Source organism: Desmodus rotundus, chromosome 9, assembly GCF_022682495.2.
Source record: "Desmodus rotundus isolate HL8 chromosome 9, HLdesRot8A.1, whole genome shotgun sequence".
Taxonomy (NCBI): Eukaryota; Metazoa; Chordata; class Mammalia; order Chiroptera; family Phyllostomidae; genus Desmodus; species Desmodus rotundus.
The window spans coordinates 96,260,460-96,286,876 of NC_071395.1; the positions used below are offsets into that span (position 1 = coordinate 96,260,460).

The window sequence follows — 26,417 nt, forward strand, 5'->3', positions numbered from 1 at the left end:
TAAAAATATTTATGCGCAGCGCCAGAAACAAGGCAGAAGTGGCAACGGTCACTGTGTTAGGAGTGGGATAACATTAAAAAAAATCCTCCTGTTGTTACATCGCTACATTTACGATTCACATCAGAATGAATTTTAAAAGCCTACAATAAGAAAGTAAATGTTTGGATAGGTAATTAAGTGCACACGGCACAAAAATTCAAAAGGTAAATGAGTATACAATAAAAAGTTTTCCGGCCTCTTTTTACCTCTGGTCACTTCATCCGCTTCCCCAGACGCAAATGCTGGTCTTTATTTACGTGTGTTTGCAATTTATGAGGCTACCGACAGGTGCATAACACTTATTCAAGTACTTGCCACGGCCAGTGAGTGTTACACTTAATTACTGACGGCAGCCACAGGCTCACCCAATGTCGTCAGCCCTGTTTACAGAGGAGAAATCCGAGCCTCGGAGAGGTAACACCACTGGCCAAGGTCACACGGCGGTGCGGTCACAGACTCAGATCCGAACACCAGAGCGCGTGCCTGTGACTACTATGCCTGGGGACTCTCAGCTTCCAGTTTTGTGGGTATCCTTTCAGAAATATCTTATGTGCGTGCAAGCGTATGTTTTTGTGTTTGAGGAGAGGGGAGCATTTTTCGAGACTAGAGTATGAACAATTCAGGCACAGATTTTAGCTTGCCCGAAGAGGTTAAAACCGATGGTCTCCTTTAAGGAGGAGGGAAGAACTAGGACTGTCGGCTCCAACCCCGCGCCATGGGCACCTTCCAAGCAGACTCACTTTGCTCTCACAGAGCGGGAGGGCTGCCTCCCCAGTGGGCCAAACGGGGCTCCCAGGGAAAGCTGGGATTGGAAACCCAGTATGGCCCCCACTAAAACTCACACTCTTTAGCACCTCGTGCTGGTAATGGCTTCAGGTGGGCTGCGTCTGATCCGCAAGGCTCAAAGCGGAAGCTCAAGCCCAGAGGCACAAGGGAGCCTCCTGTCCTGGCAGGAGGCAGGCGCTCCTGGCTTCTGGGTCCCCGGACCACCCCGCTATGGCCCCTCGCAGAGCCGAGATGCTGAGAAAGGGGGTGCTTTCAATCAAGTCACCAAGCTAAAGGCTCCTTTCTCTTCAGGCCTCCACACTCTTCCCTCACCGAGACCTTAAAACATGTCGAGACCTTAAAACATGTCGTGGGAGTCAGAGCCTGGGCCTCTATGGGAACAGAGCCGAACAAAAGCCTCGCTGTCCCTCTCCACAAAAAATCATTTCTGGGTCAGTGAAGCTGCTGACCCCGGGCTCGCTCCCTCTCTCCCCTGTGGGCCACGGCCAGGAGGGAGGCAGGAGGACCTATTAGCTCAGCACCCTTTTGATGCCAAGGCTTTGATCCCAAAGGAAAGAAGTTTAAGATTTATATTTGTGCTAAAGAAAACGCACAGTCTCCAGGGTGCCAAGCCCCCCCTGGGTTCACCTGCCCCTCTGGCGTGGGCACCCGTCCCCAGCCTTGCTGCTAGCGAGTCAGGGGTTTCGCGTTCCCGCCTACAAAGCAAAGCAGGCGAACAGAAACCAAGCTACTGTGTTGATTAATATCTCAAGAGACAGATCCGGAATGGGCGCTTCCGGAATTCAGTTAGCTTGGGGGAGAAAAAAAAAAAAAGAAAGCTCATTCCTAGCTTTCCTGTCAGAAATAAAATTAAGGTCTCCGATCAGTGTTGCCAGGGCTGGGGCGTCTACAGGAATCTTTAATGGCCTCCTCTACATGTTTTCAAATTCACATTCCCCTTCAACCCTGCCCCTTTAATTGGTTATTTGCGAGGTCATGTTTGCACCAATTTCTTGGGAAGGCTAATGGTGTTTGTTTAACGACTAAATAAAATGTGCAGACAGCTCTGGGGGCTGGTCTCTGACAGTTGGCTCAGGGTGGGGGCCTTGGCTCTTCATCTCCTCCCCTCCTAACCCCTTGTAGTCCTGAGAGGGGTCAGATGACAGGCCAGACCATTCGGCTCTCCACCTCAATGCCGGGGGCTGGGTGGGCAAAGCCCTGCATGGGTGCAACCCTCTTAAGGGGCGCACAAGCACGCCTACCCCACTTATAGGGCCCCGGCTTTAGAATGAGCCCAGACAGAAGCACAGACCCCTGGGCTCTGGGAACCTAGTGGAGAGGTGAGAGGCGGACGTACATGGCACCGTGGGGCCGTCAGTGCTTCCTCATTCTGACCCAGGTGTGCCCCGCTGCAAGCCTGCACGTAACTGCTTTCCAACAGAACCTCTCCAAGGGCCCAGCCATTTGCGCCCACGTCACTGCCAGCCTCTCCCCCCGTCTCCTCTATCTGAGTGGACTGGAGGACTCAGTGGTGTTGGTTTCTACCCCGTTCTGAGCCTGCCCTGGAGTCCCAGTTCACCAGTCTCTTTCTTAAACAGTTACCCCACACTGACAATGGCCCCCTCTGCGAACAGGATTGTCACCTGACTTGGTCTCCACCTCAATGCACCGGAGAGCCCAATGGCCTGCTTGACGGCCACACAGCATGGCCAACCAGATGGAAAGCTCTGTACGGCCAAGACGCGTGGTCGGTGTTAGTGGTCTGTGACAGACCGGCAGCCTTCTTGTCAACCGGCTTCCAATTCAGGGGCAGAACTGGGATCAGGGCCAATGCTGATCAGCTACTGCTTTACAGGTTTCCACCAAACCCCTTCCTGGACCCGTATCTCAGACTTGGGGTAGAGTGCGTGTGGTGGGCGCCTACCACCACCTACAACCCACACAGGGGTGAGCAGGCAGATCTGAGTGGTGGGGACAACGCAAAGGGCACCAGCCGTCCCAGGCAGGCGGACCCGGCTCCAGAATTCCGCAGGATAACCTCACGTCAAATCAGCACCAGGGTCATCACCAGCGGCGACTCTGCAAACCCTTATCCTGCTTCCTAACCCACCCAACGGCCCCTCCCCACCCAGAGGGGACCCACCCCCTCTGTCAAACACACTTCTTCCACCTCGCAATGTTACGCGTACAGGTGTGGAGTCCCAACCCTCTTCCCCAGGTAAACTGTCAGAGTGCTGGGGTCACATTAGGAAAAACCCAAAGACACTGCCTTTGACGTCCCACACCTACAAATGAAGCAATGCTTTTACTTTCAACGCCTTTGCGAAATCTTCACATGCCCCCTCGCCCACCTTGGGGACTAGGCACCGATACATGTGACTAACTGCCGTGTGATTCTCCACCACTTCAGTGCACGTAAAAGCAGCCTGGGCTTCAGAGGTCAGTTTCAACAGTGAGCGTCTGGCAGGTCGTCAGGACTTTAAGGGCTCTCTTTCCCTCTAATTTAGAAAAGCATTATCTTCTATCACAGGTTCGGCTCCATCTTACTGGCACTGTTTTAATAAATAACCTGATTGCACAAATTACGAAGGCCTGAAACTCCAGCCAGCTGGTTTGCGGGGCAGAGAGGTTGTATGAAGTTCACGGGAGAAGCCAAGCTCAGTCCCACTGACTGCTGTGCGGTGGAGCCTGCAGGACGCTCCTCCCTCTGGCCACATGGGTCCACCGCGCATTTCCAGCCACCCCGGGAAGGACCGACTGCACTTCTCAAAACCACTCTGGGGCTGAGGTCAGTACAGCGAGGGGCCCTGGTGGGGGGCTGGGGACTGTGCTGCTGTTCCTCTCCAAAGCCATTAGCGTTGCACTTAATAAGCAACTGCAAACAGTTGGGAGAAGAGTCATCCATCACACTGATCTTTATTTTTCTCTCAGTGTATCCTGTTCCTTTGCCTCTGGAGCAAACAGGCCTGCTGGGTAATGGAAGCCGCAGGGAGTGCGAGGCTCCAAGTCTCCTCTGTACTCTGCCAGACGCCACTCCCTCTCCAGCTGACCCTCACCAGGCACCGATCAGCTTCAAAGACACCATGCTCATTTTCCATTGGGCCCCAACCACCCAGGTCTCCCTTGATGGCCAGACATGAAGGGACCCAGCAGTGCAGGGTTCATGAGCCTCGAGCCCTGAGGTCAAGGGGAGGGACAGCTGAGGCTCCTCTGGAATGACGGTCATGGAGGGGCTCCCTTCCCCCACAAGAAGGTGAGTATGGGATGTATTTCAGCAACCAGCTTCCCCACATTCCACTTTCTCAAACAGGGCTGATGTGGGGAGAGAGGGGAGAGGAAGCAGAACCACATGCCTCCCTCCCTCTGGCTCTCAGCCTCTGCCAACAGAAGAGCAAAGAGTGAATTAGAAAGGACAGCACCTTGTGGCTTCTTCCCTCCCAGCTCTCCCCCCTCCAGCAGCCTCTGGGATCAATACCTAATGCTGAATTCAAGATCTTATCTGAGTTTTGCAAGGTTACAGCAACAAACTTTTCTCCAATGGTTAAAGCCTTTGATGATCAGCCCAATTTTTATTTTTCAGACCACCTCTAATAACTTTTAGAGAGCAAACGAAATGACTCTGAGAAAACTAGAAAGCTACTGCTCCCCTTCCCCTTGGGAACACATAATCTCGTGGTAGGCCAGAAAACGAAGTGACGGGCGGGGCGCAGGAAGGCCCCGGCTTCTTCCAGTAGCTCAGCTCCTGCCTGCCTAAGAGAACCTGCTATCAGGGATTCCAAAACCCTATGTGCCCCAGTTTCTCCATCTGGAAACGGAGGTGCACTGTAGTCTACCAAGAAGGTAGGTGTGGAAAGGGACTAATAAAGAGGAGGTGCTTAAGCCCTTAAAACCAGCAACTCCCCTGCTTCAAACAACTGCCTAGCATGGTATTCTCTAGGAGCAGGGACTCTGCGCAGCTGGGTTCCCCTATGACCCTCTGACATAAAGACTCAACACTACGTGCCGGCACTGTGCTAAGTACTCGGTACGTAAGTGCACAGGCAGTGCTGGCTGTTTCTGCTGGGCGTGGGGCGTGGTGGTTAACACAGAACAACCACCGCCGTGGTGTGTGCCGTGATGGGACACCCAGGTCCCCCTTCAGGATCCGCTGGGAGCGCTGCCGAGGATGGCCCTGGCGGTCCGGCCCCTCCAGGGTTTCCTCAGTGGAAGCCCAGGGTCACAGCGGTAACCCGGGTGGCCTGTGTCCAGTGACTGCTCACCAGACAGTAATAAAGGCCGGTCCTCTCCCCACAACTGGGGGTGGCCCCAACTTCAGAATTCTGCAGGGCATCACAGGTGGCCTTCACCTCTGCCCACTCCTCAGGGACACTCCTGCCTGCTATTCCTCATCTAGGGGACCCAGCCTACCTGCTCACCTCCTTCCCATAGTTAAGAAAACAAACACAGAACAAGGCATTAATCTTGGACACTCTCTCAGACCCTGGGGCTCCTCAACCCTGTTCCCATGTTTCCTGGACAGGGGCCTGAGGTGTTCAGAGAGGTCAAGGCAAATACCCCCTCTAGACACCAAGGGGCAGCGGGAGCTCTAAGGGTGTCCCCCTGAGGAGGAAGATGGGAAGAGCTCACCCTTCAGGGTGAGTCAGCTGCTGATCGACCTGCTGCTTGCAGGACAGAGGCCACACACCCCGGGAGGGCTCACTGTCTCCTGTCCCCCAGATCCCTTCCCTCGGTGCCGACAGGGCCAAGTGCACACGTAGTGTGGGAAGAGACACAAGCTGGGGCTTCTGGAAACAGGAGCAAACTGCTATGCGGATGTAACTGAGTGTCACCCTTGTCCCTAAATGATGACAGGGAACAGAGGCAGGAGGTGGCCACTGTAGGGCAAGGGGTGGAAGGAAATTCTGCCCTGACCTGTCTCATGATGGCAAGTGTGGCCTGCGTGGGTCCCCTGAGCCTGGCCGACTGGACGCTCACAAGGCCAGGCCCAGTCCCGGGTAGTTCTCCCTGCACAGCAGCTGCCATGGCTCCAGGAGCGCACGGGTGGTTTTCAAATGCCTGGGGTTAAGGACGAGGCGAGGCCCCGGGCTGCCCAGTGGGCCTGCGTGAGAAGTTTGATGAGCGCTGAGCAAGTGCTGAGACAACGGGGAGAGGTTAGTGGTCGGGGCTCTTTCAGAAGCTAGAGGCAGTGCCGGCCCGAGAGGTGTCCTCAGCTTCTGCAACTGCAGCATTTTCCTCTTGATAAGATCATGGAACACAGGACGCCGAGGAGGTGAAGGAAGGATGGGGCAAGGTGGCTGCAGGACGATTTTATTTTCTTGGGCTTATCACCTGATTCCAAACGCACATTCCATCAGGCCAGGGTTGTGGGTCCCACTTGCTCCACATATGTGATTTGTGCTTCTGTTGTGATATGTTCTTTCGTAAAAAAATTCTTCCCTCCCCTAACTGCTCTGAGTCACTGAAGTATTACCCCAGTGTTAGCACCCTGTTCAAAGAGAGACTCCTCCTCAGCTGGGGAGAGGGGTTGCCAAATGTGTATGGGCCAAAGCTCCCACCCACACAGAAGCAGCACTGGGAGCAGGTCTCTGTACAGGAGGGGAGGGAGGTAGCACATGAGGTTCCCCCTGTTTAAACATCTAGACACACCTCCTCTCCTGCCCCTCTTCTCCCGCCACAGCAGCACCAGGCTGGGCCCCCATCGGCGGCACCCACTCGGGCCACTTCGTGGGTGGGCGGCCTGTGCAGTCAGAAGGGTTGAATGCTCTGCTGTCATCCTGAAGCTCTTAGCAACTGTTGAGTAAGACACCCTACCCGTCATCTTGTTCTGGCTCCATAAATCATGTAAGGGGTCTTGCATCTACCACAGGAATTTGAAACTCCGCAGGGCAGAAGGAGGCCAGGGCAGGCCCTGCTTGGCTGAGGCAGGACCATGTATGCACTTGGGCCTCTGCCCACGCACCTGCCTGCCCACGCCCACTAGAAGTCCCGGCTTGGGGAGGGTGAGCGAGGATGGCCCTGCAGCTGTTCTGAGTGCTGGGCGGTGGCACGGAGCTCCCTGGACCTCACAATGGGAAACGCTTCCCCCACCCAGTTACAGGGGGACTGCCACCCCATCTCTGCACCCAGCGCCTCTGGAAAAAGGGAAGAGGCTCCACCCATGGCAGGAGGCAACTGGGTTAGAAATAAGGGAGAACTTTTCCTGGCACTGGGGAGCCTGATGTCCTGAGTGTGAATCTACCTGTTAGTTACTAGACACTGAGAGTCAGTGGCCCTCTCAGGTCCCTTGGTGACCGTCTTTCCCTGCAGAGCTGTGAGGGTTACATGAGATGACTTACCATCTCCTCTGGCCCAGGGCCTGACACAAAGGAGGAGATGAAAAACTCCTTTTCATTCATTGATATTCAAACGACAACCATGCTGCCTAGAGGCGCTCAGGAAGCTTCCAGAATCACACATTCTCACTCTGAGCACTGGACTAGTGCCCTGTTGGGGCGGGCCTTGCCCACCCTGAAAATGAACACTCGGCAACATCCTTAACGAACCCGTCCCCTCGTGCAGACCACGGGGAAAGAGCAGAGTCTGAAATCAGCCGTCCTAGATTTGAGTACCTGCTCTGAACTGGGGTGTAGCAGTTACCCCTCCGAGCTTAGGTGACCTCATCGACAAAATGGAAATGATGATGATGACGATGACGACGACGATGATGTGATAAGAAAAGCTAACATTCACGTACAGTTGATGATAAACGATCCTATAGGAAGTACTGGGTTGGCCAAAAAGGTCGTTTGGTTTTTTCCCTTAAGATGGCTCTAGTAGTGCTTGCTTGTCTTCAACTTCATTCGAAACGATTTTGTTAGATTGTATTGTGACAGCTGTCATATCAGCATGCATTAAAAAAAAACTTATCGAACGTGGTGAATTTTTGCACAGCTATTTTAACATTGAAGATGGATGAAAATATGCAAGATTTTTGGCATATTATTCTTTATTATTTCAAGAAAGCATATTATTACGCTTTATTATTTTAAAAATGCAGCTGAAACACAAAAAAAGATTTGGTCAGCATACTCAAAATATCCAAATCAATAAAGTTATTGGTGAAAATGAAAAATGTGTCCTTTATTGTACGGAAAAAATGTTTTGGCCAACCCAATAATAATATCATCCCCATTTTTACAGATGAATAAACTGAGGCATGAAGAAGTTAAGTGACTTTCCCAAAGTTACGACCACCCTCCTGAGGCTACTGGGATGATGTGATGAGACAGTGACTCAGAAGCCATTAACAACAAGTGCCATGTGGGCGATGATTCGGGAAAGCGGAATTGCTCATCACTGTCCCCCTCGCAGCTCTCACTCCTGTGCAGTGCAGGGCGAAGGCAGTGGTTCTACACCTGTAAGCTCTTCTTTTCTCTCCTTGCCTCCCCTTCCTCCTCACCCGCCACTCCCTCCCCAACCCTTCTCTACATACACACCATTGACACCCCAGTCTTCTGCCCAGTTTTTCATTGTCCCTTTTGAGGATGCTGTAAATGATGCATGAGAAGCCGACTACCAGCTACACTCAGGACACCCCCCTCCTCCCACCGCACCAGCGTGATTCCCACCCCTTCCTCCCTTTCAGTCAGCCTGCCTGCTCCAAACAGGAGAGACAGACAGTCAGCACTGGGTAACTGCTTCTAATCACAGGTGACAGCAAGAATGTAAACAACACAAGAAACATCTAAATGCAATCCAAGTGGCAAGGAAACACAGCTCACTAAGGCATGTCTCAAGAACACTGCTTCCTGCCACGCTGGCTTTGGAAGCCTGCTCATTAATGCTCCGTGCATTCCTGTTCGTCGTAGGAGCCCTGGAAACCAGGAGCTTCCAGGGAACAGGCACCTTTGACCCTACTTCCTCTGGGGCAGATTTTCTAGAACAATTTTCTGTTTAAAGCCATGATTTTAACGTGTTCTTTGGGTGGGGGGTGGGTGGGGAGGAGTCCAGGGAAATGGAGATTAGAGATACCTTTGAGAATCTGTTCAAAGCTAGGGGTGCTCTCCCAAGAAAAGCGCCAACATAAAACATTGTGTGGGTGTCATTTCAAGGGTCCACAGACCCCAAGTAGAGACTCGTTTTCTAAAATATGGACGGGACAGGAGACCACAGAGCAAAGGCGAGAGCAGATGCGCTCGAGACACTCCGGAGGCACGAAAGGGCATTTCCTAGTCTGTGATGCTTCACATGGCATGTAACCCTAACAAGGCGTTTTTTCTCTTTTGGCTCTTTAGATTGACAGTGTGCTTCCAAACCACCTCCTCCAATGCAAATTGGAAACTCAATTGAGTAATTGCTGTGAATAATTTCCACTTGGATCACTTCATGCCGAGGTCTAGCAAGGACTAAGGAAGCCAGGATTGGAAAGGTATGTCTGAACTATTCTGGGTGTGGCTGCACAGTTCAGTGAAGCCAAGAGGAAATGTTTTTTGGACTGTTCGGTAACTAGATTCTTTATGCTGCTGTGGCCCTCCAATAAAACAGCTTCAACAGAGGGTCAACTCCCCCTGCTTGATTTTGGAATATTCGCTGCACCCTTTGCCTGTGGGACTGGAGTGAGAAGAGATGGGGGGGGCGGCCTTTGTACACTGGGGTTCTTACCTCTGTGCCTGTTGGTGGTCTTATCAAACATCAGCATTGCATCCTCCACCTGCAAAACAAACACGAAATAGAGCTGCTTTAGGGATTTTAACAAAATACACAAGAAAGTATAGAGGGGAGGGGTCCATTATGAAAGCCACAGTTGCTCATTAAATACTATTTGAAAATACAAAAACTAGGGAGAAAAATCACTTGTCTTTTGGTTTTTTTTATCAAGCACAACCACAGTTAATATCTGGTGTATTTATTTCCCTCTAGCTTTCGCTTTAAAAAAACCCAAACTATCCCTATTTTAATATAGTTTCAATCATATTGCATATGGAATTTTCCCTTGTTCTTTTTTACATATAACACTACAATATTGCAAACAACTCCCAGATTACTACATTATCTTTTTTCCCATTTTTGTTATTATGGTAAAATGTACATAACATAAAAATTGCCATCTCAACCATTTTTAAGGGTACAGTTCAGGGGCGTTAAACGCATCTCTAACGTTGCACGGCCGCCCCCAGCACCTGTCCCGTCTATCTTCAGAGCCCTTTGTCTCGCCAGACTGAAGCTCCACACCCGTTAAAGAACGAGCCCCCTTCCCTTCGTCCCCTCGGCCGCTGCAACCACCTTCCTGCTTTCTGTGACGTAGCTGTGACTCCTCTAAGTATCGCACCTCATGTAAGTAAAATCACACGGTATTTGTCTTTCTGTGCCTGGCGTACTTCACTTTCCATGCCGTCCTCCAGGCTCGCCCACTTTCCACTGTAGGTATAGACCACACTTTGCTTATTATTTGTGCCCTAATGGACACTAGGTTTTGGCCATTGTGAATAAGGCTGCTGTGAGTGAGCATGGGTGTACAAATCTCTCTTCCAGTCCCTGCTTTCAACTCTGCTGTGTATATACCCAGAGGTGAAATTGCTAGGTGAGATGGGAATTCTAATTCTTTAAAAGTTTTTTGAGGAGCCGCCGTACTGCTTCCACAGCAGCTGTCCCATTTTACATTCCCACAGACAGTGCGCAAGGGTTCCAACTCTCCTCGTCCTGGCCGGCACTTCTTCTTCTTTTTTAAATGGTAGTCATCTAATGGGGCGAAGTATTGTGAATACTATCTCGACTGCTACAGAATATTTTATGGGCTGAGAAGCTGTAGCTTACTTGATTATCCTTCTGATGAATATTTAAACTGATTCCAGTTCTAAACATTGGAACTTCAACATCTTGATTGTTATGGGCTGAATTGTGCCCCTCCCCCCGATTTGTATGTTGCAGTCCTAACCCTCCACCCTCCACCTCAGAATGTGACTATATTTGAAGATAGGGTCTTTAAAGAGGTAATTAATTTAAAATGAGGTAAATTAGGGTGAGCTCGGATCCAGTACAACTGGTGTCCTTTTAAGAAAGAATACCCTGGCTGGTGTGGCTCAGCTGATTGAGCACCAGACTGCGAGGCAGGGGGTCGCTGGTTTGATTCCTAGTTGGGGCACATGTCTGGGTTGTGGGCCAGGTCCCCAATAGGGGGCAACCACACATTGATGTTTCCCTCTCTCCCTCCCTTCCCCTCTCTCTAAAAATAAATAAATAAAATCTTAAAAAAAAAAAAAAAAAGAAGAGGAAATCTGGACACAGTCAGGCACAGAGGGAAGATACAAAGAAGGTGGCCATCGCAAATCAAGGAGAGAGGCCTCAGAAGAAACCAACCCTGCCAAGATCTTGTACTTCCAAGCCCCCAGAACTGTGAGAAAAGTTAATTTCTGTTGTGGAAGCCACCCAGTCTGTGGTACTTTGTTATGGCAGCCCCACAACAAATACATTTACTAATATGTTGATGCTAGCACCTTTTTCAAAAGCATCATCGCAGAGAAGAAAATACCCAGGGCACCCTCTGTCTCCCTTCCTAGTCCCTTCCTCAGTGCTCCCATGCATCCCGCAACCCTTCTGGACTTCTCTAGCAGTTAAGATTTCAGGATTCAACCTCAATTCCCATGTGGAGCTCAAGTAGCTTTGAATTCCACTTTTTAAAATTTATGATCCAATCCTTTATTTGTTCCACAAAATACACATCTTTAGTACAGGTGTTGTCTGAGCCAATCAGCTACTCCCCTGGGGACAGTACCTGGTTTGGCCAGGTGAGCAGCCTGTTCTCTCCACTCATTCTGTGCCCGAGGCTGGCAGTAAAAACACAACCAAATCCACATGGTTGTGGGTGGACAAAACTGCTGGCCAGAGGGCTCTGTGCCTGGAGCGGTCTCAGCGTGTGGGATGCTGAGAAAGGACGAGCACTGCCCCCTGGAGCTCCGAGGCTCACAAATGAGCTCAGGGGCCTGGACTAAGCTGGCTGAGTAAAGAAATCATAGGTCATTCATTCCTCACTCCTCCCAGTCTATGGTCTCCAGTGGAGGGGAAGACACTGGGTGAAGCAGTGTCTTTAAAATGGTGCCTCCAGACAAATCAAATCCATTTTTCCAGACGCTATCAAATATAATAGGAGAAAAAGCAAAGTAAAGGTAAGAATGGAAGAGGGGGGTAGGCAAGCCAGACACAAACCTTGGAGGGGCTGGCCTCCTCCCTTAAAAATCTCTTCTGGAGTCAGGGCCCCATTTTGTTGCTAAGCAACCAAGCCTGAGCAAACAGGCTCCTGGGGCCTTCCCCTTCTGGTCCCCATTTCTGAAGTCGGTTACTGGGAGGAAAATGGCCTTGCATGGTGTCTGTTCCTCCAGCAGGAAGCTGCCCTGTCTCTCTCGGGCATCAGGCTGGCGGGAATAGGCGATGCTAGTTTAGAGACAGGGTGCCTTCGGCAGACCCCTCCTGGGCCAGAGGCCTGATGAGTACCCCCAGCACCTGCTGCGGCCATGCACAACACAGCGTCTGCTCCCCAGCACCACTCAAGCAAAACCACCAGAAGACCAACTGGTTTGTTTGTACACAGAGTAGTCACACTTAAGCATATGGTGTTGCAGATTCAGACCCTGGGCCTCGATTGGAATTCCAATGCCTGGGGTGTAGGTGGGGGGGGGGGGAGCCTGCTGGGTATCACGCAGGTAAATGTGACATCTGTTTCGCACCCATCTCCATATTTTCTAAGATGTTTGCCAAGTCCTTATTTTGAGCTAGACATGTCTAACAGTAAGAAAAAAGGCCTCCCTTCTGTGCGGGCCATGTTTTGGTACTGAAACTCAGATTCCCCTTAGGAAATAAATATTTTGAATTTTTAAAATAATGTATTCTCAACCTCCCTTTACAGCAGTGTATAACTGGCCCCCTCTTTTTCTTCCTAAGTCTGGGCATTTTCTGACGCTGCCCTCCCAACATGTGCTCCACCCTGGTGAGCAAGGGGGAGGAGCTGTGTATATTTTTTAGGGCAACCATTGTTGGAAAGAATAGAGCTCTTTCCTCTGCAGTCCAATTGTACAACAGGACTTGCAAAGACCCCCTGAACAGATAAAGTGTCGGGGTGAAAGAAAAATTCTATTAACGCTTTACAAAATAAAACATCTAAGAAGTAGCTAGAGAGGGAAGAGAAAGGAAAAAAATCAATCTGGAGAAGCCGCGTGCTTGGGGGAGAGAAAACTTCTCGGCAATTGCAGAGCACGTTCATTCGGAGAGGCCATCGACGCGATGGAAATCTGGCAGAACAGCAAGAGCTGAAACTGGAAGAATCGGAATATACAAAGACTGAATAGAATGAAAAACACGCCTCACATACGGGCTGTTTCTCACGGTTCTCTGTGAATCAGACAGAAGTGGCTTGTGTGCGTCTCTGTCACAAGGAAATGAGGGGCACAGTGAAGGTAACTGGCACCCACTCTGAGAGCCAGCAAACTGATAACCTCTGTGTGTCTGTCTGACGTCTTTGTCTGCCTATCTGTCTCCCCCCCCGGCAAACACACAGAAAACCCAGGTAGACCAGTTGGTTGTGCAGCATCACCAGTGTTAGCACGCAGGCCAGGCCTCATGGGGCTGGAAAAAGGGTCTAGTGATCTCTGGCCACTGACCCTTAACCTCTGTCAATTGCATCCTCAAGGGGTGTGTCACCCTCCTTCTCAAGATTAGTGCTGGTATTTATTTTGTGTTGACAGCACCCTCGCCTGCCTCACAGATTTCTTTGTACCAAAGGTGGGGGCCCGCAGGTCTCATGGTCTTGGGGGTCCCTGGAGAGAGCGAGAAGGAAAGGAGGCATCTGAACATCAGCATTCTCTGTCCCACGTCCTGGCACATTCGTGAGAGAGGAAACTTGTTTCAACCTTGAGAAGTGCCTTCTAACGACATACGGCAGGTTGAAAATGCAGCCGCACATTCTTGGCGGTGTGTCTACGTGAATGACAAAGCAGGTGAAGTAACTGATGTGACAGGGCCGGGGACACCCCACCCTGGTTTTGACATCATGTGTCCTGACCATGTATTCCTTATCACAAGGTTCGGACTGCACTGTGACGCCCTGAGGGGCATATACTGTGCACACACCACCCTGGGGGGTCAACAGTGGGAGCTACAGTGTTAGCTCCAAGACCACGGCAGTTGGGGCGGGGCCTCTCAAACTTCAACCGCATCAGAATTTCCTGGGGGGCTTGTTAAAACGCAGGCCCCTAGAATGTCAGCTTCAGTAGCACTTGCATTTCTAACGAGCTCCCAGGTAAACGCAGATGCAGCTCCTGGACCCACATCTCAGGTGCTGCTCTAAGGGGGTGAGAAAGGAACAAGAGCGAAGGTCAAAGGCACTGGGCAGAGCTGCTTCTTCCTCTTCACTTACACTCACCACTCGACACAGGGAAGAAATTTCTCTTCCAGGAGCTATGGATGCTCTTTGGTTTGGTAACAGCTCTCCCCTTTTTGTTCCCTGTCTCTTGGATGTTTAGACTCTAAGATACTGAAAATGGTGACAGTAAACTGTGATAGAAAAGAAGATAAGAGAGACTTCTCGTGACAATCAAGCTGTCCCTGCATCCAACCCAGGAAAAATTCAGACTCTGCCAGGATCCTTCCAACAGATAAACCAGCTAATATCGGCAACACTCAGCCAACTCCATCTTGGTTAGAAAACCTAGCTAACGTTAACTTGACTTACTTTTATGTAACGTGTATTTATCAGGCGTTCACTGTTTGCAGAACATCAGCCTAAGTACCCACAAGAGGCAAATCAGAGGTCCCTGTAGACTAATTGCTTTAATGGCCTCACACCCTTTACCCTGTAATTTTGCAGTTCCTCTCCCCTAAAGGCAGGGTCTCTCTCCCCGTCCCAGGCCTCTGAACTTAACTTGTTATGGTCAATAGAACGGGGTGAGCAGGATGGTATCTCCAGCCTTCAGAGGGACTGTTTCCGCCTGCTCTCTCTCTTGCACCTCCCTGCCAGCCCTATGGGAAGGGCATGCCCAGGGTAGCCTGTTGGAGGGCAAGAGGCATGTGGAACAGGGACAAGCCCCCTCAGTTGCCCCAGCTGAGGCCAGTCTAGATGGGCTATAGCTAGTCCAACCCACAATGGGTGAGTGAGCCCAGCCCAAATCAGGAGCACCACTCCCGGTGGACTCTAGACACGAGAAAGAAACAGTCACTGTCCGCCACTGAGGTTTTGTGGCTGTCTGTTACACAGCATCGTTATAGCAAACGGCAACTTGTGCACGGTCCCCGTTCTAAACAACAAAAGCCTTTAATGTATCAGAAGCTACACAGATGGTCTCAATAATACTAGACAATGAACAAAGGCAAGAAAAGGGGTGGAAGGAGGTAAAACGCATAATGTGGACTGAGTATTAACTTACCAGGTTCCACATTCTGAGTGAAATGTAGGTATAAGGGTGTGAAGGGACCGCTTCCACATCTGACCCCAGCAGCAAGGCTGGCGACAGAGATCCCAGGAACGCCAAGAGAAATTGGCAACATGTTCCTCACTAAATGAGCACCATGAAAATCAGCGATAATTAGCACTCAAGTCAGTGGGTGATGCTCTCTAATCCTAATTCATTTAATGAATGAGCGAATCCCTTTTTATAAGGAGTCAGAAGAGTTACTGCGGGCCAGACATCCTTGCTGGATGACTTTAGAAGTAGTCAGATGGTGGTGACTGTACCCAGAGATGAGACTTCAGCCGGCGCCTGTGCTGACTGAAGAGGAAACCTTTCAAGGTACATGAAGCAAAGAAGCTTCTGACAGGAGAGATAAATTCTGTTTGGCAAGTTGGTTGGCCAGAGACTGGGACCCTAGCATAGGCCCCCCGACTGCTGCTTCTCCTGCCTGTGGTTTTGGCTCCCCAACTGCGTAGCGAGTGATGCTGATCTGGGAACAAAGAACACTTGTTCCCAGGAGACAGCTAACTGGAAAAGAGTTGCTGGTAGTAACTCAGCAGGTGTGGGGCGGGGTAGCTGAGCATGCGGGGCGATGCTACACCAAAGTCATGGGCAGGACCCAGGATCTCATCGAGGGCAAGTCACCTCCCATCTCGGTCTTTTAGTCTCTCATCTGTGAAAGGAGGGGACTCTGTGAGATGGTCACCTAAGAGCCACCCGTAAAGGCTCTCTACCTGGAATGCTAACGCGGACCACAGAGCCCGCCGGGACAACATCTGGGAGCGGCAGATGCACTGCTGGTCCTCTGCAAATTCTGTGAAGATGGTCCAGAGCTTTGCTGTGGCCAACACACCCGGAGAAATTTCCTACTCCTCTTGGGATACAAATACACACACCCACACACCATATGTATCAAGAACCCAGCAGGAAATGGCACTTCAAATGATCCTTAAATTATCTGGCCAGGCACAAGGAGGGAGAGGAAAGAAAAAAAGAAATGCAGCTCTTCAAACTCCCCCAGAACAAATGCCCTTGAATTTCGCTTCCTGCTCCCACTCAAACGCTTTAAGTGTTAGTTTAAATAAACGCTCGTAAATGCGATACATGATACTATAGTGCGTAGGGCTTCACAGGCCTCGTTATGCTCTGTAAACTCAAGGCCCTACACTTACGAGAGCGGAGAACCGTGTGTACGAGGCGGGACCGACCAGGACCAAGGAGCTGGAGTCTGCGCTACTGGACACGGAGGCTGCCTTAATCCCGGGCTGTCTCAGAACCAGGACGGTGCTGTTCCCTTCTCCCCAACCAGTCTGGACAGAAACAAAACCTGCACCGGCCCTGAAGCCCCATGGGGGTGTCTAGTTTATGGAACTGAAGACCATTCCGTAAGCTCCAGCCCTGCAAAGAGTGGGGCTGGTCTGTCTGTAGTCATTGCCCCACAGAAAGAATGGAGCAGAAAGGGGAGCAGCCTGGAAAATCCCATTAGCTCACTTGGCAATCTAGATCGCTGGTTGTCAACCTTGACTGCTCACCAGAGTCACCTGAAGAACTTTGAAAAACCTTGCTGCCGAGGCTCCGCCCCGACCTGTTAAATCAGCAGCAGTCTGCAGCGGGGAGCCCAGCAGGAGAGTTTAAAGCTCCCCAGTGATTCCAGGGTGCAGCCAAGGTAGAGAACCCCTGCTCTCAATGGCTGAACACAGCTGAGTTGAGCCTTAATCACAGTGGATGTGGGTGGAGATGGGCCCTGAGTAAAGGGGTATTTACCTGGGCCTTTGGCTGCCTCCACATTATCTCTTTACCCCCTGCCGGAAGCCAGGCCCAGCCAGGCTTTCGGGGAACTTTCTCACCTTGTCTTGGTCTGGGGACAAGAGAGTAAAGTTCCGTCCTGGAAGCAGCTCGGAAACTGAACACAGGACTTTAAGAAAACCTAATAAAGCCCATGTCTTCCTCACCACCACCAATATTTTTACATATATTGGTGAATATATTTTCATTATTATCGTTTTGGTCCTCACAACCACCCCAGGAGACGGGGATTATTAAAAAATCTGTGAGCCTCCATCTCCTCGCTGGTCATCGTGGCTGGCAGGGGGTGGGCCCCAGGCTTAGCTGTAGGTCTCCGGAGTCCAAATCTCACCCGGCCAGCCCCTGTGGGTCTACACTGTCTCAGGTTCTTTTTTCCCCCCCTTTTTAAAGATTTTATTTTATTTTTAGAGAGAAGGAGAAAGAAAGGGAGAGAAACTTCGATTCAAGAGAGAAATATCCATCAGTTGTCTCTTGTACGTGCCCTAACTGGGGGGCGGGGGGCAGCCCTGCAGTCCAGGCATGTGCCCTGACTGGGAATTGAACTGGCAACCTTTCACTTTGTGGGACGACACCAACCACCTTCTAGTTTGCATCCACCTGAAAGCTTGCCTGTTTCAACTCATTCCCATCCCTTTGAATAACAAGAGAAATAGTTTGCTTAGTTTTTTCTCCTAAGCTCCCTTTTTATTGTAGTAAAATACGTAACAAATTTTACCACTTTTGTAATACAGTTCGGTGCATTAAGTACATTTTCCCAAACTCTTCACAGGAGATCAGAATATCCCCATTGGCAAGACTCTTCTTTATTGACCCTATTTTTTCCTACTTTTACTTTTCAGAAAAAGTCCGTGTGGGGTCCTTCCTCTTCCCTGTTCAACTTAAACAAGCACCGGTGTTCATCATAGGGCGGATAGGAAGGTAATGAATGAACACTGTCCATGGAAATTTAAAGGTGTGGGGTCTCCGAACAACTGTGTCCTAGAGACTCCTTACTAACCTGACGGCAAAGCCTCCCACTCAGAGATCCCAATTCCACAAGTAAATACCAAACTCTAAGTTAGGAAATATCTAGCACCCTGAAATGATTATCGTAATCACCAACATTGGCTGGAGCTTAAAAGGCAATTTGTAAAAGCCATGTAATTATCACAATAGCTCTGAGGTAGATCTTATCACACCCATTATACAGGGTGGGGCAAAAGGTTTCCAGTTGTGAGTTCGAGAAAGACAGCGTTAACTCCTGTATTATAATTTGTTAATTGTTGTATTATTTTCCACACGAACAACCACACACCTCCTTCTGCCCCACCCTGGACAGGTGAGGAAACTGTGGCAGCTCACTGCAGTCAGGTGACTTGCCTGGGACCACACGTGCAGTAAATGGTGGAGCCAAGATTTAAAACCAGTGAAGTCCCTCCATCTTTCTACCGGTCTCCCTTAATTGTGTTTTTTTTTTCTTTTGAATCTTTAGGGCTTAGCATAGTACCGTTGTCTCCTAAATGAACCAACAAGCATTGCCTTAAAATCCCACCAAAAAGTTGAGAGGTGATGGGGCAACGGAGTAGAAAGCAATACAGGGCCTCTGGTAGGCTCAGGAGTGGGAGTGGTTAGCGAGGCAAAGCGAAAAGGAAAATGCAGGGGGCCTTTTCCTTTCAGAGAGGTGGACTCTAAAAGCCCAGAGATCACTGGGCTGTGCTGTGGGGGCAGAGTAAGCTGGCCGCAGACCTGGAACCGGCAGAGGAGTCCCGGAACCACCTGGGCAAGGCTCAGAAAGCCCCTCCAGTGCACGAACTCCAAGAATGTCGCATGCGCCCCCTCCCTAGAGTTGGTAAGGAAGGCTTAAGTGGTGGCTAGTGAGTGCCTAAGGCACAAAACACAGATACCGTCTCCAGCCACTGCTCCAGCTGACGATCACCTCCTGGAGCCAGCTCGGGTACACGTGTCCACGTATGTGGGCACACAGACATGCTCCATGCACTTAGGCAGGCGGCCACACCCAGCGCAGTTTGTCTTCCCCCTGCAAATGAGTCCCACCAAGGGAGAGCCACTAATGGGACCCGCATGTCCTTCGGGGAGCAGGCCTGGGAGGCCCAGGCTCAAGACTGAGCAAGGGAAGGGAGAGTCCCCTGTACAATGTATGGCAGGGGCAGGGCCTCCCATCTGGCTGAGCTGGCAGAGCCTGGGCCCCAGCACCTCCCTGGAGGGGGAGGCAGAAGGCTGGCTCTGGGGATATCTGAGCTGGGCTCAAACAGGAGGAGGGGCGCAGGAGGAAGGTGGTGGGAGAGGGTCACCAAGAGAGGCCGGGCACGAGCTGTTGGAGAAGCAGTTGGTTCCGGCAGGCCTGACAGCTGTCACATGGAAATGGCATCTGGCCTAACGGCCTCTTGTGTGAAGCGCCTTCGAGTGGTGGCTGCTGTGCTCTGGAAACCCGCAGCCGTTTAGAGCATGGTTGTGAGCGCGTGCGTGCTTGCAAGTGTGCACTGGGGGAGGGGGCAGGAAGCCTAATGCGCCTTTCTTCCCCCCTCCAGCCTCTCCCCATCAGGCCTCACCTACCGTGAAAAAGGCCCAAACCTGCCAGCTCCAGAGGAGACAGGCAAATCATTAGTGGAGCGCTGATGTGCCGTAACACTCTCTTGCATTCCCATTAAACAAATACTAAACTGCTAATTGCCAAAATAGATCTCCACAACTCTGACCGAACAGGGGAAGGCTTTATAATTACCAAGTGTGAAAATGCACAGCCTGTAAATAACCACCTCATCTGTCCTAATACGGGCTGATATTGATGGGCATGAAATAAACATCAGGACCAAATGGAAAAATCATCCACATCTCCTGTGGCCAATCCAATCTCGAATGGTGACAAGCGTAGCTGCAGCCATACGCCTGGGGAGGGAAGGGGGCAGACGGGTTTTGTAGGCTTGGAAAGCCTAGGTTCCAATCCCGATTTCAATCCCTCGGGCCATCTGCATCTTCTTTCTGCCTGGAAAGTGGAGCAGATCAGGGGCACGGCATGCTGACGGGATAGCGGGGCTGTCTGCACCTTGGAAAGCCTAGAGCCTTGGGGGAGAAGACTTGTGGGAGCATGATCCGCTGGGACACCCTCCATCCAGTCCCCTTTAACGGAGTGATTGGTGAGGATGGAGAGTTAGTGACAGAGCAAGTTTTGGGAAGCTGACAATTTATTCATTAAGCCCATATTTAGTAAGGCTTTCTCTCTGCCCAATACGAAGAGTTGTTTGCAAAGCACAGATAAAACAGTTCAGGTTTAGACTGACCCTTGGGCTTTCTGATACCCTCGTGCCAAGGTGCCTGCCTCCCTAGCCCCCGCTGCCGCCTGCCACGGGACGGGAGGTAGACTGCTCTAGCAGATTCCAGAGCTCCACCTCTCTCCTTGAAGGCACCTGGGGAGGGGGGCGGTGATGTGCCAGGGGTCACGGGACCCCCAGGACTCCAGGCCCTTCTTCCCTCTCCAGCAGCCTTTGGTTCTGAGGAATCCAGTCAGGTGTTGGAATGAGTGTTGGTAACTGGAGGAGAGGAGGTTCCATTAGTCTCAGAGTCACAGGCTCCAGAGTTAGAAGTGACTCGGAGATCAGCTCTCCACTTCCCACCCAGTGCAGGCATCCCTTCTACAGTGGCTCCTCTGAACTCTTTCTGGAGCTTCAAAAACTCAATGCCTCTGCCCCACCCCCTCGATCCAGCTGCTCGGGCCTGACTTCAGCAGAAGTAGCACTTAGATGCCTGAAAATAGCAGCTTCCTCTGATCTGAGGCCCCATTTTGGCACATGCAGAATCCTGTGAATTTACATGGCATGGAGCACCTGAATCAGAGCACCAAGCACCACCTACCCTGGAGCTTCTGATCAGGGCTTGGAGGGCATCTGAGGGAGCCCCTTCTCTTTCAGGGAGGCAGCCCGAGAGCCAACCTCCTCAGCCCCCTGGTCTCTGAAGCCGCCGCCGGGGCCCTGGGTCAGACTCCATGGGGTGCTCAGTTCATGTCCTGACCCAAAGACCTCATCAAGTATCAGTAAAATCCAGGACTGTCTGCACTACAAACTATTTACAAAGGAATTCTACTTTGTTACTTTTAAATTCCCAAAGCATCTTCCAATAATGGCTAACAAAGTGCTGCTGAGAATGAAGTTCAAGTGCGGCAACAGGCTAAAGGGTTCGGTTACTTGACAAAGTTACTTTTTGTTCAGAGAGGTCATCAGATATTTGAGCTGGAAAGAACCAAAAGGCACTAAATCCATCTCACTGTTTCCACAGAGGAGCAAACTGGCTCTCCAGAGATTCCGTATCTCCAGACAAAGCCAGAGTGTGGAGTAAAAGGAGCCTGGTGTGGTTCTGAGGTCCTGGGTTCAACCCCCGCCCCACCATTTCCACCTACACTCAATCTCAGGCAAGGCTTTCCAGGGCAGCTCAGTCACCTTGTGTGTAAAAGGGGTGGTGATCGCCGTTAACCTTCACCTTAGCCTTGAGAAGGAGAAATTATATACAGGACAGTGCTTGCTATTGCCAGTACACAGCACACACAGACAAATATCTGTTAGACAGAGTAAACTGACTTTGTATCGATTACCACAAATTTCAATGTAGTGAAATCAGTGTGGATGAGTGAGGTTTATCCTCACAAGGGCCGCTTGCTTTATGTACTGCTCTGTGATGAGTTGTATGCAAACCAACTGTGATTAACAGAGTGTGGGGAAAGCGAGAACACCCGGGAGCAGAAGGGAAAGCGCACTCGAGTCCAGGCCCACAACCTGAATGCATCTCCAGGGAATCAGGCTGACTGAAAAAACCAGCCTCAAAGGCATGTTCCATGCTGTATGATCCCATTTCTGTAACATTCTAGAAATGGCAAAATTACAGTGACGGAGAACAGGTCAGGGATCGCTGGGCTCAGGGCACGGGAAGGAGGCGACTATTGATTGCATAGCGAGTTCTTTCCGGTGACGAAGCAGTTCTGGGTCCCGACTGGGCGCTGGTCACATGAGTCTACACTAGCAACGGTTTCAAAGAGCCGTGCACGTGCGAGTGTGCACACATACGCGTGCCTGTCGAAAGTGACGTTGTACCAGCATCGATTCCCCGGTTCTCACAATGTGCGAAGATTACGGGAGCTATCACCATCGTGGGAAGCTGGGCGAAGGGCACACGAGAGTTCTTTGTACTAGTTTTTACAACTTTTTGTGAGTCCTTCACTACGGAAAAATAAAAATTTATAATAATATTTTTTAAAAACCACAAGGGGGCTCATTATTTCAAGAAACCCAGTAGCAATCCGTTTATAATGCAAATAATTCTGCCCTAATTTCTCTTGATTTGGACAAAGAACACATACATGCGTGTCTCGCTTCCCTTACCTGTGTCTCATACCTGGCACGGGCATCCTGTACTCTGAAATACTGTTTATCACGTGAATGTCTGTGTTGGCAGTCCCCACCCTGCATCTCATCATCTCCCCTGGTCCTCAGGAAATCTGACAGGCAGCTCTGCAAACCTGCAGCGCCTACTAGAGTAACTAATAGAATAAATGCTTGTTGATCTGCAGAAAGATTTTGCAGGATAAAGAAAAAATAATCAGACAGAAAACAGCCTCAAGTCCAGTGAATTCTAACTTTTCTAAGTCATCCAAGCCCCTTCTTTCATTTAACTTTCGAAGCACAGACCTTCTACGGTTTGAGATAATTGCACTTACTACTACTTCTGAGGCATGGAAATGGTTTGTGAAGACTCATCGTGATTGTAAATTGGGGCTCCCGGCAGCATGGCATGAGCCGGGCACAGGGAGTTGGGGTACTCTGTCTAAAGCAAACACCTCTGGACATTTTAGTTGGGTCTCATGCTGATGGGGGTGGGGTAACCATCATGGCCAATAGACATGTTTTTGAAGTAAGGAAGTCAACCTGAAGACCCCACATCCCTCCTGTCGACCCCCAGGTGGGAAACCTCTGGCCTGCTCCTCGTGTCCAAATCCTGCTCAGATCTTTGCAAATGAGGGTGGATGGGAAAACCAACCCTCCCACTCAATCCCCAAGCCACACAGCTCCCTAAAGGGGAAAAAGGAAGGGAGATGGAAAACACCCTCATCTGATGGTGCCTTAAAAATAAAAGGTACCATTTCAAGCCGCTTCAAGACCCAACAAGCATGTTTTTCTTTCATTTATTTCTACATCAACACTCTGAAGGATAAAGATCTTTCTCATTTCAAGAGCTGTCAATTTGCTTTCGTGCCATGTTCTTCATCTGTTTGAGGTAAAGAGGAATTACAAAGCAGGCAAATGAAATAATGCACTGCAATCTAACGTATTTTGGCAATTCAAATTGGGACCGGGGAGAAAGGAGATTAAACAAGGATGGCAGGCCGCACAGCACACCTGCGCTGTGCCCCACGGGCCCGCCCCTGCCTCCCCTCCACTTGCCAACTTTATGATTTGATGAAGTCTTCAGTTCTTTGCGGAAAAGCACACTATTTGCTGCACCCTAATTTTTCAAATCATTTATACAAGTTGCACAACTCATACAATATTTTGCTTTCTGAAGCAGAAAACCTCTTAGCTGCTGGTAAACTGTCAGGTGCTGTTACTTTAAATACTCCTGTGAAACAGTGCAGAAGCCAGCAGCGGGTTCCTGTAGATTTACTGCCCTTCCCCATACAAATTAACGAAGATAAATGCTCACCACACACTAGCTGGGAGAAGTCCCCACCCCGTGCCCAGCCTAAGGTTCCCTTACAGCAGAACTTAAAATAGAGGGCACCTCACTGTCCTCCTCTCGCGGGGCCTCTCCTGCCAATGATGGAGTCCGGGAAGACTTTGGGCTAATTCATTTATATTTCTTTTTGTTTTTAAACTGTTCCTCAGCTGCTCAGATCTGTGATTTTTTTCCCCACCTTTAGCTCCAGGGCTGGGATTTCTGAGGGAATGACAGTTTTTTCCAAGGCCATGATGCCTCCACAGGCCTCGGGTGCCATGTGGCAAACAGGTACCTGACCTCAACCATCACAGGGGAACCACAGGAGTTGGCCAGAGGCTGTGGGAGCCCAGGAGATCAGGCCCCTTTGGGATACTGAAGAGGACTCCCCCTTGCTGGACCCTAACCACTACCACCACCAGTTTGAAATCAAACGGTAAATGTGAGAGTGGACCTGCGTGTGGTACATTCTTTTGCAGAACCCCATCTGCCTGTGGACACTATCGCCATTCTTCTGGGTTTTCTGGGGCACCTGGACTGGAATCCCAGCTCAGACAATGAAAGGCATCTCAGCAGTGCCGACGAGTGCAAAAGGCCAGAAGCTCAGGAGACAGACTCTGTGGGCTAAGACTTTGGCTCTACTGCTCACTAGCTGTGTGACCTTAGGCAGGTTACTCAACCTTTCTGTGCCTCCATTACTTCACCTCTAAGTTGCTACCTGTCTCACAGTGCTGTGATGAACACTTAAGAGAAGTTAATTCGTGTGCGGCATTCTGGCACACGTGAAGAGCTAAATAGCTGCCATCCATTATTATTATCACCTCAGTGAGCTGATCAGGAGAAATGCCTAATGCTGTTCATTAGACCCGAGGCCCTTCCTATTTCAACCATTAGCACGATGATGCCAAGTGAAATTAAAACTAGTGGAGAGCCTGGCTTGACCTGGGCAGGCAGTACTGCCGATGAAAGGACGCACTTGAGCTGGCTGCTTTTTCACACATCCGTCTAGCCCTCCCTGCGCATACACAGGGCGGCCACACCGTGCCTGAGGGGTCACAAGCACAGAAAACCAGCTGAGAGAGACAGCCAGCTTGCGCTAACCAGAGACGGCTTCTGCTGCTTGCTTGCCACCATGTCCGCACTAGCACCTTCCCCTTCTAAGCTGTGCGGCGAGGACATGAACTCGCTGGGTCACTCACCCCCTGGACCTGAATCTAAAGCCTGATGCTAGTGATGATCCTTCAGTGCCACCCTGCACAGAAACATTCAGTCCATGCCTGAAGAGGCTGCTGTCGCCAGGTGTCAACAGGTGACAAGAGAGTCAGGGCCTAATCTTCCGCCCTACCACTGGGGCCGGATGATCTCCTTTCGCTTAGCAAACGGGCAGGCCCGAAATTAGAAGGGGAGATGTTTGTCACAGGCAGTGGTGCTGCCTTGAAAATTCATTAGTTTGTTCATTTTTAAAAGTCATTCAGGCGGGTGGGGTGGGGGAAAGTGGTGGTGAGAAAATGGGGACAACTGTATTCAAACATGAATAAAAAAAAGTCTTTCAGACAACCCACATTTACTAAATGTCTGCCGTATTAGGGACAAAGATTTTAAAATTAGGAGGACTTGATTCCTGCTCACGAAGCCCAGGGGGACAGACATAATCACCTGGCGATATACGGCCAGTGCTCCAAAGGCGTAGCCCCCTGCAGGGCACAGGCAGCCGCCTGTAGTCTGCAATTATTCATCCGTGCCCTCCGCGGCTCTGAAAACCACACTGGCCTGGCCAGAGGAGACGGTTTGCCATGGAAACGGTAGGAGGGTATTCTGGGCACAGAGGCACCCTGGGCCTGGGCTGGAGCGGAGGTCTGGGGTGATATCTGAGCAGGACAGGGGGATCCCTGGAAAGCCCAGGCTGCCGTCAGGGAGGGCCTGGCCTGCGTGAGCCTTGGAGGGCCCGGGCCTCCGTCCTGAAGGTGCAGTCCTGACTTTTCCGAAAGGAACTGAAGGGCCCAGGGTGGAAGCAGCCCAGGTGCCCATCAGTAAAAAAGCGGTGGTGCATTTACACAATGGAATACTACTTGGTGGTAAAAAAGAAGGGAATCTTACCTTTCAAGACAGCAAGGATGGACATGGAGGGTATTATGCTAAGTGAAACAGGTCAGACAAAGACAAATACCATATGATTTTACTTACATGTGGAAACTGAAGAATAAGACAAACAAAATAAAAACAGACTTATAGATACAGAGAACAGCAGGCTGACAGTTGCCAGAGGGGCGGGGGTTGGGGGGATAGGTGCAAAAGGGGAAGGGACTGAGCAGTACAAATTGGTAGGTACAGAACGGTCACAGAGATGTAAATTACAACATAGGGAACATTGCTAATAATAAGGTAATAACTATGTATGGGGCCAGGTGGGTTCTTGAAATATTGGGGAGGGGTGACCACTTTGTAAGGTATATGCTTGTCTAACCACTATGCTGTACACTCGAAACTGATACAGAATAATACTGAATGAAAACTGCAATAGAATTTTAATTTTTTTAAAGGAACAGGAGGGCACAGAATGGAGTCAGAGAGCCCACACTCAGCCTTTGCTGCAACCAACCTCTCCAAATGGACTGGGGGAGACCCAGTGGTGCCTGGTGAGGCTGAGGGGGCGGGGCTTAGCCCTCAGCTGCCCACAGTGACCCAGTGGGTCAGAGG

The 26,417-nt window shown here is 50.5% G+C and overlaps 1 protein-coding gene across 12 annotated transcripts in view; it reads right to left on the reverse strand.

Moving 5' to 3' along the window:
- The window catches only part of MSI2 (musashi RNA binding protein 2), a 375,584-nt gene that overhangs the window by 126,575 nt on the left and 222,592 nt on the right, over positions 1-26,417 (reverse strand). For all 12 annotated transcript variants that reach the window (XM_053910683.2, XM_053910686.2, XM_053910679.2 and 9 more), the window contains one exon: positions 9,445-9,493. In XM_053910683.2, the coding sequence (XP_053766658.1) occupies positions 9,445-9,493 (49 nt within the window). The remainder of the gene's footprint in view (positions 1-9,444; positions 9,494-26,417) is intronic.